General features: G+C 41.1%; 1 protein-coding gene across 3 annotated transcripts in view; it reads left to right on the plus strand.

The window, feature by feature from the left end:
• The window catches only part of pgm2l1 (phosphoglucomutase 2-like 1), a 129,573-nt gene extending 113,883 nt beyond the window's left edge, over nucleotides 1–15,690 (plus strand). For all 3 annotated transcript variants that reach the window (XM_069892238.1, XM_069892239.1, XM_069892240.1), the window contains 2 exons: nucleotides 9,214–9,347; nucleotides 10,338–15,690. In XM_069892238.1, the coding sequence (XP_069748339.1) occupies nucleotides 9,214–9,347; nucleotides 10,338–10,437 (234 nt within the window). In that variant the 3' untranslated portion in view covers nucleotides 10,438–15,690. The remainder of the gene's footprint in view (nucleotides 1–9,213; nucleotides 9,348–10,337) is intronic.
• The last annotated feature ends 1,200 nt before the right edge of the window (nucleotides 15,691–16,890 follow it).

Below are 16,890 nucleotides of genomic sequence, written 5' to 3' on the forward strand. Positions count from 1 at the left end.
TTCTAAGAAAGTAGAGGCTTTTGGTGAGCTTTCTTGACCATTACGTCAACGTGCTTGCCCAAGTCAGGTCACTGGAGATATTTATTCTTAAGAACTTCAAGCTATCCATTCTTTCAATATCAGCGCTATTTATGTGAATGGGGAGTGGCCTCTGCCCCTTCTCCTGAAGTCAATGCTCATCATCCTGGTCTGATTGATGTTGTATGTGAGGTTGTTGTCCTAACTCCATGCCACTAGACTTTCAATCTCTTCCCTGTGTTACATTTCCTTGTGATTTGATACCTGGCCCACTACTGTCATGTCAATGTGATTGTGAGGATGTTGGAATGGTGTTTCGCTGTAGCACTGTGGGGGGTGTGAAGGAGTGCAATGGGGGACTCTGCACCCATCCTTGGGCGCACCAGCATTGATCATGGAGGAGATATTGCCCATCTTCATCGATTGCTATCCATTAGTCAGGAAATTCAGCATTCAGTTGCGGAGGGGGTGCACTGAGGTTTGGGAAGAGTCTGCCAGGGACGTCAATTGTGGTGGATGGGGTTACGGAGCACCTGGAGGTGCTTGATCAGATAAGGCAAAATTAGCATGGTTTCCTTAAGGGACGATCTTGCCTGATAAACCTACTTCAATGTTTTGAGGAAACCACAGGCAGATTAGGGCAAAGGGCATGCACTGAACATTATGTATTTGTATTTTCGAAAGGCCTTTGACAAGGCGCTGCTAATAAGACTGCTTAACACAATGAGAACCCATGGAGGGATACGGGCAGGAGTAGAGCATGGGCAGGAAACAGAGTGGGAATATTCTAGTTAGCTACCTGTTACCAGTGGTGTTCCGCGGAGCTGGTGTTGGGGACACTTCTTTAAATGTTGTATGTTAATGGATTGCAGAATAAATGTTTTTGTGGCTGAGTCTGCAGATCATACAAAGATAGATGGAGGAGCAGCTAGAAATAAGGAAACTGAGAGGCTCTAGAAAAACAGACGAGGAGAATGGGCAGAGAAGTGGCGAATGAAATACAGTTGGAAAGAATATGATCAGGCACCTTGGGCGAAGGAATAAAAGGGCCGACTATTATTTGGATGGGGAGAAAATTCAGACTAGAACATTACAGCACAGTAACAGGCTCTTTGGCCCTTCTAGTCTGTGCCAAACTATTACTTTCTTTTCGAGAAGGGCTAAAGGCCTTGTTTTCTGTGCTGTAACATTTCTATGGTTCTTTGGTTCACATCTCTTTTAAATCTTTCCAGTCTCACATAAAAATCTATGCCCTCTAGTTTGAGACTCCACTGCCCTGTGAAAAAGATTGAGAACCATATGCTTTATGATTTAATATTACCCCCTGTATAAGTGCCTCCTTCAGCCTCCTATGCTCCAGAGGTAAAGCTTGCCAGTCTATGCTTGTAGTTCCAGTAAGATCCTCAGGAATCTTTTCTGCACCCTCTTCAATTTAATGATATCCTTCTTTTAGCCTGGGCATCCAGATGCACACCATTCTCCACTTGGATACAGATGCAGGAGTCCGATTGCAGGCACTAATTTCAGGTGTTTCTGGGACTTTGTCTCCTGTCTGAGCTGCAGTTGAGATGCTTAGTTTTACTGGACCGTAATTATAATTCCTGGAGCAACATTATGCAAATCCTCGCGCATGCGCGATGCGCAAGACAAAAATAACACTGACGGGAGTGGGGACCAGCTGAGGAGTCGATCTCCACAGCAGAGACAGGCAACTACAACACAACAGCAAGAGGAAAACATAGAAAATAACGAGAACAAGAAGGAAGAGAATAAAAATAAGAAATCAAAGAAACAACAGATGACCAACCCAGGGGAAGAAGACCAACACCAAGACACTTCTAATAAAAATAAGAAGACCAAAAATACCCAACAAAATAAAACAAACAACCCAACAAGAAAACCAGAAGACACAGATCCTGGAGTGGACTCAGAATAAGAAGAGGAAGAACACAGAGAAATGGAAGATGAAGGGAAGGGCAAATACATGGATATATTTTTTTTAAAGAATATATGGAATCAGTAAAAGAATGGCAGTCACGAGAATTCAGTGAAATAAAAAGAGTAAAAAGTACAGAAGAAAAAGTGAATAGATTAGAGATGATCATGTCAGATATAGGAAAAAGAGTGGACAAGGTGGAAGAACGAGAAACAGCCGTAGAAATGGAAGTAGAGGACTTAAAAAAGAAATTAGAAGAATCTGATAAAAAAGTTAAAGAGACACAAGAGCTGTTAGCTCAGAAGATAGATATAATGGAAAATTATAATAGAAGAAACAATATAAAGATAGTGGGCCTTAAGGGAGATGAAGAAGGCAAAAATATGAAAGAATTTATAAAAGAATGGATCCCCAGGGTCCTAGGAAGACCAGAATTACAGGAAGAAATGGAAATAGAAAGGACACACAGAACATTAGCCCCTAAACCACAACCACAACAAAAATCAAGATCCATTCTAGTAAAATTCCTAAGATATACAACAAGAGAAAATATATTGGAGAAGGCAATGAAGAAAATAAGAGAAGACAAAAAACCACTGGAATACAAGGGTCAAAAATTTTTTTTCTATCCAGATATAAGTTTTGAACTCCTGAAGAAGAGAAAGGAGTTCAATGCAGTAAAAACGACCCTATGGAAAAAAGGTTATAAATTTATGTTAAAATACCCAGCGGTCCTTAAAATAGTTATTCCGGGGCAGCAAAACAAACTATTCTCGGATCCAGAAGAAGCACGAAAATTTGCAGAACAACTACAAAACAGACAGAGAGATGAAGAGATGTAACAAGAACAAAAATGACAACAAACTATATGTATGTGTGTATGTAGGTATATAATATATGGCAGAGGTCGACAGCATCGAGTCCACGCTGCTGAAGATCCAGCTGTGCTGGATGGGTCACGTCTCCAGAATGGAGGACCATCGTCTTCCCAAGATCGTGTTATATGGCGAGCTCTCCACTGGCCACCGTGACAGAGGTGCACCAAAGAAAAGGTACAAGGACTGCCTAAAGAAATCTCTTGGTGACTGCCACATTGACCACCGCCAGTGGGCTGATAACGCCTCAAACCGTGCATCTTGGCGCCTCACAGTTTGGCGGGCAGCAACCTCCTTTGAAGAAGACCGCAGAGCCCACCTCACTGACAAAAGGCAAAGGAGGAAAAACCCAACACCCAACCCCAACCAACCAATTTTCCCCTGCAACCGCTGCCTGTCCCGCATCGGACTTGTCAGCCACAAACGAGCCTGCAGCTGACGTGGACTTTTACCCCCTCCATAAATCTTCGTCCGCGAAGCCAAGCCAAAGAAAAGAATATATATATATATATACATATATATATATATATATATATATGTGTGTATGTGTATGTATCTAAGAAGGGAAAGAAAGGGAAGAAAGGAAGTAAGGAGGGAGTTAAGAGAGTGACCTTTGTTATATATGAAGATTAAAATCTTTTTGGGGGGGCTGGGTGGGGAAGAATTACAGTCACTGCGAAATCAGTTGATGCTTGCGAGCGGGTTCGCAAATCCAAATGGAGAGGGGAGATGTGGTTGCCCGACAAGGGACAAAGGGCATCTCGGAAAGGGGAGGGACTATTGGGGTTAAAGGAATTTTAGATATGAGAATAGTGCAAATATTTTATGATTTAGAAATGTTGTCTTATAATGTGTTCAAAAAAAAAAGCAGAAATGGATAAGAAGGGAAGGTGGTGATGAGGAAACGGAAGGGAAAGATAAACAAAGTATGAAATGGCTATGTTGAACTATATGACTTTAAATATTAATGGAATACATAACCAAATCAAAAGGAAGAAACTGTTAAATTTACTGAAAAAAGAAAAAATTGATATAGCATTCGTACAAGAAACATATCTAACTGAAGTGGAACACAAGAAATTAAAGAGAGATTGGGTAGGACATGTAACAGCAGCGTCGTATAATTCAAAAGCCAGAGGAGTAGCTATATGAATCAATAAAAATGTACCAATCAAAATAGAAGAGGAAATAATAGATCCAGCAGGAAGATATGTAATGATAAAATGTCAGATATATTCGGAGTTTTGGAATTTACTCAATGTATATTCACCTAATGAAGAAGATCAAAAATTTATGCAAGATATCTTTTTGAAGATAGCAGATACGCAAGGGAACATACTAATAGGAGGGGATTTTAACCTTAATTTGGACTCAAACATGGATAAAACTGGAAAAAAACTAAAAGAAAGAACAAAGTAACCAAATTTATAATTAAATCGATGCAAGAAATGCAACTTTTGGATATATGGAGGAAACTACACCCAAAGCAAAAGGAATATTCATACTATTCGGGTAGACATAAAACATACTCAAGGATAGACCTATTCCTGTTATCAGCCCACATTCAAGGGAGAGTTAGGAAAATGGAATATAAAGCTAGACTATTATCGGACCACTCAACCCTGTTATTGGCAATAGAGTTAGAGGACATCCCTCCAAGAATGTATAGATGGAGATTAAACTCCATGCTACTTAAAAGATAGGATTTTAGAGAATTCATTGAACGACAAATTAAAGTGTACTTTGAAATAAATACGGAATCAGTGAAAGATAAGTTTATACTATGGGATGCAATGAAAGCGTTCATCAGATAATAAGTTATGTAACTAAGATGAAGAAGGACTACAATCGGGAAACAGAACAGTTGGAAAGGGAAATAGCAAATATAGAAAAAGAATTAGCAATAAAGGAAGATACAACTAAAAGAAGAGAATTGACAGATAAAAAAATAAAATATGAAACACTACAAACATATAAGGTGGAGAAGAACATAATGAAGACAAAACAGAAATATTATGAACTAGGGGAAAAAACGCACAAAATTCTAGCATGGCAGCTTAAGACAGAACAAACTAAAAGAATGGTATTAGCATTAAGGAAAAAGGACAAACAAATTACATATAATCCAACGGAGATCAATGAAAACTTCAGTGAATTCTACGAGCAATTATATCAAACTGAAAACGAAGGGAAAGAAGACAAAATAGATGAATTTCTAACTAAAATTGAACTACCGAAATTACAAACAGAGGAGCAAAATAAACTAATAAAACCATTTGAAATAGAAGAATTACAGGAGATATTAAAAAAACTACCAAACAATAAAACACCAGGAGAGGATGGATTCCCAATAGAATTCTATAAAACATTTAAAGACTTATTAATTCCTCCCCTCCTGGAAGTAATCAACCAGATTGATAAAACACAAAGCATACCAGATTCATGCAAAACAGCAATAATTACAGTAATACCAAAGACAGGGAAAGATCCACTCGCACCAGCGTCATATAGACCAATATCTTTACTTAACACAGATTATAAGATAATAGCTAAACTATTAGCAAACAGATTAGCAGATTATGTACCTAAAATGGTAAATCTAGACCAAACTGGATTTATTAAAAAAAGACGAACAACAGACAATATCTGTAAATTTATTAACTTAATTCATGCAGTAGAAGGAAATAAAACTCCAACAGTAGCGGTTGCTTTAGACGCAGAGAAGGCCTTTGACAGAGTAGAATGGAATTATTTATTCAAAGTACTACAAAAATTCAGTTTACCAGAGAAATATATTAATTGGATTTAAGCATTATATAAGGGGCCATTGGCGAAAGCGACAGTAAATGGATATATATCAAAACAATTTAACTTAAGCAGATCAACAAGGCAGGGATGTCCACTATCTCCCTCACTGTTCGCGTTAGCTATAGAACCACTAGCAGAACTGATAAGAACAGAAAATAAAATAAAAGGGATAAAAATAAAAGAGAAGGAATATAAAATCAGTCTATTTGCAGATGACGTTCTAATATACTTAACAGAACCAGAAATATCAATAAAAGAATTACATAGGAAATTGAAGGAATATGGAGAAGTATCGGGGTACAAGATCAATGCAAATAAAAGTGAAGCAATGCCAATGAATAATGCGGATTTCACAAAGTTTAAGAAAGAATCGCCATTAAGATGGCAAACACAAGCAATGCGATACCTAGGTGTACAACTAAATTTAAAACCTCGGCCATCTATATAAACTCAATTACCATCCATTAATGAAAAAAATTACAAGATGACTTAGAGCATTGGAAAGATTTACCACTAACACTGATAGGAAGGATAAACTGTATTAAAATGAATATTTTCCCAAGGATACAATACCTATTTCAGTCATTACCAATACACCTAATTGAGAAATTCTTCAAGGAGTTAAAGAAAATAATAAGGAAATTCTTATGGAAAGGGGGGAAACCAAGGATAACACTAGATAAATTAACAGAATGGTACAAACAAGGAGGCTTACAACTACCAAACTTTAAGAATTATTATAGAGCCGCACAATTAAGATACCTATCAGATTTTTATCAAACAAGGGGAAAACCAGATTAGAACTAGATAAAATAGGGGAGAAGATACCTGAACATATACTATATAAATGGGATGAAAAATTGGTGCAACGTAGGAATTCACCAGTATTGCATCATCTGCTCAACATTTGGAAGAAGATTCATGTAGAAAGGAATAAAACAAATTACCAACTACCAAAACTAATATTGACGCAAAATCAGCTAATCCCTCTCACAATAGTTAACCTTTCCTTTAGAGAATGGGAGAGAAAAGGGATCAAAAGAATAGAAAATTGTTTTTCTGCAAATAAATTATTATCCTTTGAACAAATGAAGGATAAATATAATATAACTCACGATACAATGTTTGCATACTACCAACTGAAAACCTACTTGAAGGACAAATTGGGAAACAGTCTGAGGTTACCAGAAGGAAGCAATTTTGAATATGTGATTACAGACACAAAGATAATTTAAAAATTTGTAACAAACATGCATATCAAACTGCAAGAAAAGGAGAACGAGGAAACAAACGGTAAACCTAAACAAAAATGGGTACAAGATCTAAACACAAAGATAAAGAATGAAACATGGGAGAAGCTATGCTCCGGAACTATGAGAAATACAATAAACACGAGGTTACGTATGATACAATATAACTGGATACACAGGCTATACATTACACCTCAAAAGTTAAATAAATGGGACCCAACAGTATCAGACAGATGTTTTCGCTGTAAAAAGGAAACGGGAACAACAATTCATGCAATTTGGACATGTGAGAAAGTGGAAAAATTTTAGGAAGATCTAAACCAGATATTAAATAAAATCACAAAAAGCAATATACCAAAAAACCCCGAGATCTTCCTCCTAAGTAATATAAGAAACAAAGAATTTGGACTCGATTTGGATGGTGCACAAAAAAGATTTGTTAGGATAGCCCTAGCTGTAGCAAAAAAATGTATTATTTCAACCTGGAAATTAGAAGACAACTTGAGAATACAACAATGGTATATAGAAATGAATAAATGTATTCCATTAGAAAAAATAACATATAATTTAAGAAATAACATCACAATATTCGAACAAATATGGGAGCCATACATGAAAGACAATCGAGAACCAGAATGACAGAAGGAGAGAACGAAAAGAACTGACTCAGTAAAATTTCTTGTTTATTTTTATTAAGTTGACAACATTGTTTAACGGGTTTAATGTATCTTATAGATTGAACTTCAAATAAATGGGGAAGGGAGTGAGGGAAGGGAGGGGGGAAACAGGGGAGAAAACGCACTGTATATATTTAAGAAGAAAAATGTCTGTTTGTATCTTGGTCAATATGGTTTATAGTGTGAAAAATAAAAAATTTAAATTAAAAAAAAGTCACTGGGGGTCCATAGATTTGCCTTCAGACTTCTGCAGCCGCACAGACCAGTTCAAACCATCGGCAACCTGAGCTCCAGATCTAAACCTCTGACACGATCAGGAAGCCTTCGATATCCAAGGCCCTTCAGGAGCCCCTCCTGCCTCTTGCATCCCGGTTCCGATACCTGGTTCCCCTTCAGCCAGTCTCCAACAGTCCACAGTCGTTTGACTGCATGTCGCCAGTGGCTCACATCCTTTGTGGGTTCCTCACCTCAAGTCGCCAACAGCCCCCCCTCCTGTGTGATGATTAGCTGCAGAGTCCCTCATTGGTCCACCGCCATGGTCACCGTCCCGGAGGGTCATCTCCTCTGCTTCTCCTTCTCCCTGTTTCTGGTGCCCTGCGCCGGTCCTATGCTTCCACAGAGTCTACAACCCCTTGAGGCCACTGCTGAACACAGATGCTGCCATCTTGGACCTAGATCCCGTGGTTACTGAATTTTGAAATCAAACACCATCAGCTTCTTTAACAGGCACATGCCTCCAGCATCACTGTCAGGCAGCGCATTCCATGCACCCACCACTCTGTGTGTGTGTGTGGTGGAACTGGGACATGTTCAGGCATCAAGTTCCCTGTTGAGGGTTTGGTCATCTGGGACAGGAATAGTTTTACCCAGAAGGCAGTGAATTTTTGCAATTCACTTTACCAGGCAGCTGTGGACAGGTATGTTCAGGACAGATAGTAATGAAATTTTGGATGTGAAGGGGGGGAAGGAACATGGGATCAATGCAGGAAAATGGTGTTGAGGTAGAAGATCAGCAATGAAGTTATTGAATAACAAAGCATGCACGAGTATGACAACAGCTCGCATGGTAGAGCAACCATTCTCAATGGGAGGCTATTCTACAAGACCTCAAGATATGGGAGCAGGAATAGGCCATTCAACCCATTGAGTTTCCCTTCTATTCCATCATGAGCTGATCCATTCTCCCTCTCAGCCCCACTCCCTTGCCTTCTCCCCATAACCTTTGATACCCTGACGATTCAGATCCCTATCAATCTTTGCCTTAAATACACCCAACAACCTGGCCTCCACAGCCACCCGTGGTAGCAAATTCCAGAGGTTCACCACTCTCTGGCTGAAGAAATTCCTCCACATCTCTGTCTTAAATGGGCGCTCTTCAATCCTGGTGTTGTCTCCTCTTATCCTGGGGCCACAGCACATTTAAGAGGGGGACATAAAATATTTTTATGTAGTCGGTAGGAGAGAAGTACAGAAAAATCAACCAAATCTGACTGCTTCATAGGGAAGGGGGCTCATCAATGTTGAGCAGAGTCCTAAGGGGGCCAGAGCCAAAACAAAAGTTGAGACTGACTGTTGTCGAGTGATGCTACCTGTTGCTTCTGTGTGCTATGCTCTGCTGCAATGACTAAAGGCTGCTGTTTCCCCAATAGGTGTTGCCCGTGACCAGAGGCAGCCAGATGATCACCTTCACCTTCCTCAATGGGTGTGTGGCCACACTGAGGGTCAGTGGCACAGAGCCCAAGGTCAAGTACTATGCCGAGTTCTGTGCACCAAGGGGATACAGGTCAGTGACTTTTTCCTCCTCTGAACAAATCTGGGCAAGCTCTGCGAAGGAGGAAATCGCTCTTTCCTTCTGTGCCCTTGCGCCCACGCCTCCTCCCTCACAACCACTTGGGGCCCCAAACGGTCCTTCCAAGTGGAGCAACCCTTCACTTGTGTATCTGCGGGCGTTATCTACTGCATTTGGTGGTCCCATTGTGGCCTTCTCTATATCATAGAGACTGGGAGATCGCTTCGCTGAGCACCTTCGCTCTGTCCGCACCAGTGACCAGGATCTCCCAGGTGCCAACCACTTCAATTCTGCGCCTCACTCCCATACTCACATGTCTGTCCATGGCCTCATATTATTCTGACCATCTGTAAATTGGAGGAACAGCACTTGATTTTCCATCTGGGCCCTCTCCAACTGGATGGAATTAACATCGACCTCCAATTTCTGCAAGCCTGCTCTACATTCTCCATCCCTTCCTCTTGCCTTGGTCTTCTCCCCCTAACTATCCACCCCCTTCCATCTCCATACACAGAACCATCCCTCCTCTCATTGCTGCCGTGCCCTCCCTTCCTTATCCACCATCCTGCCTTTGGGACTGTGCTCCTCCCTCTGCCCTTCGCCTCCCCACCACCATTTTGTTCAGGCATCTGCCGACATTTTTCCATACCCGAAGCATATAAAGTTTGACCACCTGAGTATCTCCAGCATTGTGTTTTAACTTCAACCATGGCATCTTCAAACTTTTGTAAGGTTGTATGTGAAGTATTATCTGTTCCAGTCACTTTCTCCTTTTCTTGTTTTCTTTTTGTTTGTTTGTTTATCCGCCGATTCTCTCACTTGCAAGGAATTTTGTCTTTAAACTCCTGGTAGACTTTCTGTACAACTTCAGCATGCCTCCAATCTCCTCGAATACCCTCCTCCCAAAATATATTGGTGGACAAATTCAAATATTTTGCCCCTGCTTCTTGCTTGACTTTTAAAGGTGATGCTCTCCATTTCCAGGGACACTGCTTACCTGGAAGAAGAACTCAACAAACTGATTGATGCATTGGTGAAAAACTTCCTCGAGCCGGAGAAGAATGGATTGATACCTCGGATTTAAAGTGCATCTGTAATGACAAGAGTGTCTTGGCATTTGGAGCAAGAGGGAGCGTGGGAAATGCCATCACTGTGCTGATTTGAGGATGAAACCATGCTGGTGTTGTGTCCTTGACAACCCTTCCTCTTCAGCGAATGTGCCCAGAAAAGAAGCCAGCTTTGAGCCAGAGAAGATGTCTGGCAAGGAATTTCTCATCATTCTCCACCTCTGGTCTCTTCGGCTTGTTGTATGTTCGTTCACCGGAATGAGTTGCGTGTTTGTCCAATATAAATGTCACTGCAAATGGATGTCAGTGCTGCTGTTGGTCAAACCGCAGGTTGTTGTTTGACTCCGCGGATGTACCAGGGATGTGCCCAGTATTCTACTGTTAACCTGGGAAGGCTTTACAGATGTTCAGGCGAACCAGCTGCCAAGCAGTCAGTGTCACACTGTGATGCTTTGTTGTGCATTCTGTTCTTGAGGAGGGTTAGAGAAAAAGGTTTGGTAGCTTCACCCTCTGCTTAAAGTAGTCCTGCTTGTGTGATGAATTTGCACAATCCATTTGCCCCTTTAACTAAAGGCTATGGACATATTGGTACAGGTATCATTTAGGATCCTATTTGCCAGTTTTAGTGAACTCCAGAAGCGAATGGAAGGGTGTGGGGATGGTGGCCATTTGTCACCGAGAAACAATTTGTCGGCACTTCTGTTCGGGGAAGGAGTGGTGACTCCTTAGGAGTGGTGACTCTACAAAGGATGATCATTTTTTTCCCCTGCCACTCCCTCAACCCCCATTAACAATCCTCAGTGCACCACGGGGGGTGTCGGTGGCATCTTGCCCTTGGACATGGCCTTCCCCACAGGACAGTGTTGGTATCGCTGGCTAGGCAGCCTGCCACCACTGGCCGCGTCCAGCAGTGTTGAAGCCATTGCCTGTGGACGGCCTCTCTCCGTAGCTGCCTTTTGCTATGATTGCATGTGCGTAGCCACGCAAGTGAATGCATCATGAACAGGTGAGTGTTTACCTTTCTCTAAGTGAATGAGGGTGTACCTGTGAGATGTAGTAAAATGAGGCAAGAGTGACCACTGCACAGGATGTTCACCTACAAAGGAAGATAGTAGTCCTTTTATTTTCATACCTGTCTCTCTCTGAATGTTGAAACATTTGCCAAAGGCGTAAGAAGATATGATTGTGTCTTTATTTAAACTCTTTGTGTCCACATTTGGATAAACTACAGGTCTTATTTTGCACTTGAAAGCTTTTATTTTAGTATCTGCAAAACTGAGATTTGATTCTTTTAATGTTTAATTTGCCGAGCAATATTCTCCTTTATTTGTAATGTTAACAGTCTGCAAAAGCCACCGTACCTGAGGCATAGGGGGCCCAGAATGGTTTGGCTCTGGTTCTGTGTGAGCTGATTGCCAGCAGGTTTAGCTGCAGCAGTTCTCCGTTTCAAGGTCTTTGTTTCTCCTCAGCTGCTTATTGACTTGTGAATTTTTCCCAGCACTTTATAGTTCAGATTTCCGTCATGCACAATGTTATTTTTATTTCTACAATTGCTTTTCTGCTCACCGTTAATGGAAAAGCTAACCCTGAGTGCCACTAAGTAATTTCCAATTGGAATTGAATGCTTATGACAAACGTCAGCTGTAATGCGCCCCGTGGCTGCTAGCTTTAGTTGTCTCTCCTCAGACCCAAACCTGCTTCCAGTGGGTGTGTGATACCAGTGAGACTGTACTCAGAATGTTGCAGGCACTTTCGGAGGAGATCATGTGTGGAAAGACGGCTCTTGGTCTGTACCCATTGGAATTTAGGAAAGTGAGTGGGAGATCTCATTTCAAATGTTGAAAGGCATGGACAGAGTCGACGTAGAAAGGCTGTTTCCATGGTAGGAGAGTCTGGGACAAGAGGACACAACTTCAGGATTGAAGGGTGTGCCAGGGATGTGCCCGGTCCACTTAGAACAGAGATGCAGAGGAATTTCTTCAGCCAGAGGGTGGTGAATCTGTGGAATTTGTTGGCTGAGTGGGGAAATGGATCAGCTCATGTTTAAATGGCAGGGTAGACTTGATGGGCTGAATGGCCTATATCTGCTCTTGTGTCTTATGGTCTAACTGGAGAGATTTTACAAAGAGCTGGCAATCAAGAAAAACCTTTACATTTTTTTGGAACCCAGAAAGCTCATCAGAGAGTCATTGCCGTCAAACCAACTTCTCCCTTGAGCTCCAGTTGCAAGGTCTCAGCTCCATAACATTTATAACCATAGAACATTACATCACAGAAACAGGTCCTTTGGCCGTTCTAGTTTGTGCCAATCCACTTTTCTGCCTAGTCCTCCTGATCTGCACCCAGTCCATAGCCCTTCATATCTCTCCGATCCATATACCCGTCCAAATTCTTCTAGAATGTTAAAATTGAGCCCATACTCACCACTTCACCTGGCAGCTCATTCCACACTCCCACCACTCTCTGTGTGAAGAAGTTCTGCTGAATGTTCCCCCTAAACCTTTCCCATGTCCTCTGGTTTATATTTCTGGTGTCTTGGCAATTTCTCTAAAAAGGTGCAGTTATTTTCCTCAAACCAGGTGGTCACTTCAGCTGACAGGACAGAGATCCCTTTGCTAAAAATGGCACCTGGAATCCACACCTTGCCAGTGAAAACACAGAAATGCTGGAGGAACTCAGCCAGTCTTGCAGCGTCCGTGGGAGATAAAGATATAGAAATGGCATTCCAGGCCTGAGCCCTTCCTCAAAAACAGTTTTATAATATTCTAATCCAGTTTCAAAATTTTTTTTCATCTTAAGAATTTTAGGCATAGTTGGGGATCATGGGTGCTGAGCTGGATCTGCTCCCTTGCTGGAGCAGTGAGTGGAAACCACTTCTGTGCTACTCCAAGCAACTGAGTGGCGCAAAGCCCCCTGACGACAGCACCACTCGCTGAGACAGGCAGGTGGAGAGTCAAGGGAGTCATGTGCTGCCCTGGAACCGACAGCCACCCTGGAGATGAGGTCCAAGGTGCATTACACCAGTGAGCACGAGATCCACTGAACCTCTGGCTGCATTCCAAGGACTGTGTGGTTACAGCTCCAGGGTGCTGAGCTCTGCCTTCCTGCCATGCCTGTGATCTGCTTCATGAGGACAGTTCCACTTAGAAGTTTTCTCACTGGCTCATTCTTGCTGTCAGGGTATTTTACTGCATTGAGTCTGTTTTCTGATGGGAATTTATATCATTCTGCCCCCCTCCCACCCCTGCCCCAAATTCCAGTTATTTTTCTACTGCTCAGGAACTTGGGGTAAAACCAATATTTATACTCTAAATGTATTGTCCACATTTGTTTAGAACCTGAAATGTGACATTATTTCCATGTTCCTGAGGTGAATGAGGTGTTTCAGTTAGTGTGAACTTGGAACTATGACCCATGTAATCAGAGCATAAGAAATAGTTGCAGGAGTCGACCATCCGGCTGGTCAAGCCTGCTCTACCATTCAATGTGATGATAGGCTCATCTCCACACACCTGGCTTTTCCCCCATATCCCTTACGATGTAAAATCTATTCAACCTTGTCTTAAATATATTTACTGAGGATGCCTCCACTGCTTCAATAGTCAGTGAATCCCACAGATCCACCCCCCTCTGGGAAAAGCAGTTCCTCCTCATCTAAATCTACTCCCCTGGGTCTTGAGGCTCTGTCCCCTAGTTCTGGTCTCCAATTGAAACAACTTGCCTATCTCTATCCTATTTGATCTGGCCACTTCTATACTTTTCCGTTTTCTTCCTTCACTCCCATCCTCTCCACTTTGCTGCACAACCCCACCCATCCTCCACCCCCTCCATGCATATTGATCCTGCTACTTTCTATTTCTTTTCGACTTTGGTGCTGATCTTTGTTTGCAAACCTGGCTCATCCCAGAGGATGTATGAACATGAACATTCAGATGAGCCTCAATGGATTAAAGTGTTTGAATAACTTGTGAAATTATCCATTTAATCCCAAGGATGGAAGCAGTTACTTCATAACGTTGCACTTGTTGAGTTCAGCGATGTGTATTTATTTATGAATTAAAGTCTATTAAAAAAATATAAAGTAAGACTGTTATTGTGTCCACATCGACGCTTGTCCATCCCTTTCACCATTCAAAATGTCTCTATGGGCCCCCCCTCCAACGAGTACAGTCCAAGAGCTGACAATCGTTCCTCATGTGCTAACCCTGTGATGGAATTGTGTTATTAATCTTTAGTTATTATATATATTTCTTAAAGGAATAGTGGGTTTGGAAAACAGGGGCACATCAGGGTTAGGGTATTTAAACTCAATTGTAACACAATTACAATCAGAGAGAAGTCATTTTTGGAGATACAAAGTCTGGTACACAACCCATTAAAACCCAGAAGCAATTGTTCATTCAAATACTGAAGACAATAGTGTTCACTAAACTAAAGTTTCTTGTGTACACAAATCAGACCATCTGTGATTACTCATGGTTTTAGAATTTAAACTTCAAACTAAACAGTCACTTGATTGTGGGTTTAAGTGGACAGGGATGAAGTCATTTGCTTTAACAAATAGATGTGAAGTGGTTTTTAAGTAATTTCAAAGAGAAAACAGTGCAATGATGTCATGTCATGAACATATTACTGAAACACATTTTGAAACCAGAAGGAGGTGCTTGACCATTCTGTCAGTTCCACAGGATTGAAATGCAGTCACAATCCTTTGGAGAAGGAAGGTTACTTGAGTTCTCCTTATGAAAAGGAGGAACACTGGCAAAGTTGTTTTGAAGCATTTAGCAACTTCAGCGGTTTCTTTGAAAAAAGGACAGATTCGTCGTGACCATTTCTACACAGCCACTTCATGAAACCCTTGCCTGAGTTTGTGAAATCATCGTGGAAGAAAAACAAGTTCTGAAATTTCCATGCAAGAGAGGAAAATCATTCGTATGAAGAAACAATTCTTTGAAAACAACTCGACAAGAAATTTGTGAGTTTTGATAAGTATGATGCCTCACACTTACTCCATAATTGCTTTTGAAGAAACAGTAAAGACTTTGAGTTTCAACACAAAAGCTTTCTGAGACTGAACTTTAAAATCTTCTCTTCAGAATTAAGCTTAAACTGTAATGGTTTGGATTTTGCCCCACCGACACACACATTCTCTCTCTCTCTCACACACACACACACACACACACACACACACACACACACCCACCCTTGCGCATAGTGGGATGAAGTAAAAAGTGTTATTAATAGTTTAATAAAAATTATTGTTTTGAAGATACCATTGTCTTGGTGAATTTCTATTCATTAAATAAGAGAATTGGGGCTAGTCTGGAATTTAACCAAAATTGGAGCTTATTGATTGATTTAATTTTCAATTTTGGTTAAATTTATTTTGAAGATCAATTAAAAGGCTTCTTGTATAGAATAAGAAGCAGTGGATATAGATACATTTTTGGCATTGGAATGATTCTGTGATTATAGGCCAAAAGTTGGAAATTAAGGGGATAAAATCGTGAATGAAAAAAAAAACTGAGATCCAAAGAATGATAGCTGAACACTATGTAAAAGAAGAGAAGTTTGAAGAGGAAGAGTTAAAACACTTTCCTGAGGGTGAACCTCTTAAGCAGCAGTTACAGCTGGATCAGTTTGAGCTACAAAAACATAGAATAGAGTTTGAGCTATGTGAACTGGAGACGGGATTACAAAAAAGTAGATTAGAGGCGGAAAAAGCTGAAAGAAAAAGACTGTTTTGAAGAGAACAAAAGCTGGCTGAGCAAGAATTAGAATCACGTGGAGCTGAGGAAGCCCAAAAGCAAAGGGAGTTTGAAAATAAGAGAAGAGACCAAGGACATCAATCTCTTGGTTCTCTACTAGAGCTTTATGTCAAGTAGAGAAGTGAAGTTAGTTCCTCCATTTAATGAGGCTGATATTGATAAATATTTTCAGCATTTTGAGAAAGTTTCTGAGAGTCTGAAATGGCCCGGAAGCCAGAGAGTAATTAAAGGGAAGGCTCAACAAGCTTACTCTGCCCTTACAATTCAAGAAGCTGCAAATTTTGATACATTAAAGGAAGTTAGGCTTAAGGGTTATGAATTAATTCCAAAAGCTTATAGACAAAAATTCAGGATTTTTTTAAAAAATGGTGGATCAATCAGCCTTGTATAAATTTTATAATCATATAACCACTTACAACACAGAACAGGCCAGTTCGGCCCTACTAGTCCATGCCGTAACAAATCCCCACCCTCTGAGTCCCACTGACCAGCACCTGGTCCATACCCCTCCAGTCCTCTCCTCTCCATGTAACTATCCAGTCTTTCCTTAAATGTACCCAACGATCCTGCCTCGACCACGTCTGTCGGAAGCTCATTCCACATCCCCATCCTGCCTCGACCACGTCTGTCGGAAGCTCATTCCACATCCCCATCCTGCCTCGACCACGTCTGTCGGAAGCTCATTCCACATCCCCATCCTGC

Source organism: Narcine bancroftii, chromosome 7, assembly GCF_036971445.1.
Source record: "Narcine bancroftii isolate sNarBan1 chromosome 7, sNarBan1.hap1, whole genome shotgun sequence".
NCBI classification, from domain to species: domain Eukaryota; kingdom Metazoa; phylum Chordata; class Chondrichthyes; order Torpediniformes; family Narcinidae; genus Narcine; species Narcine bancroftii.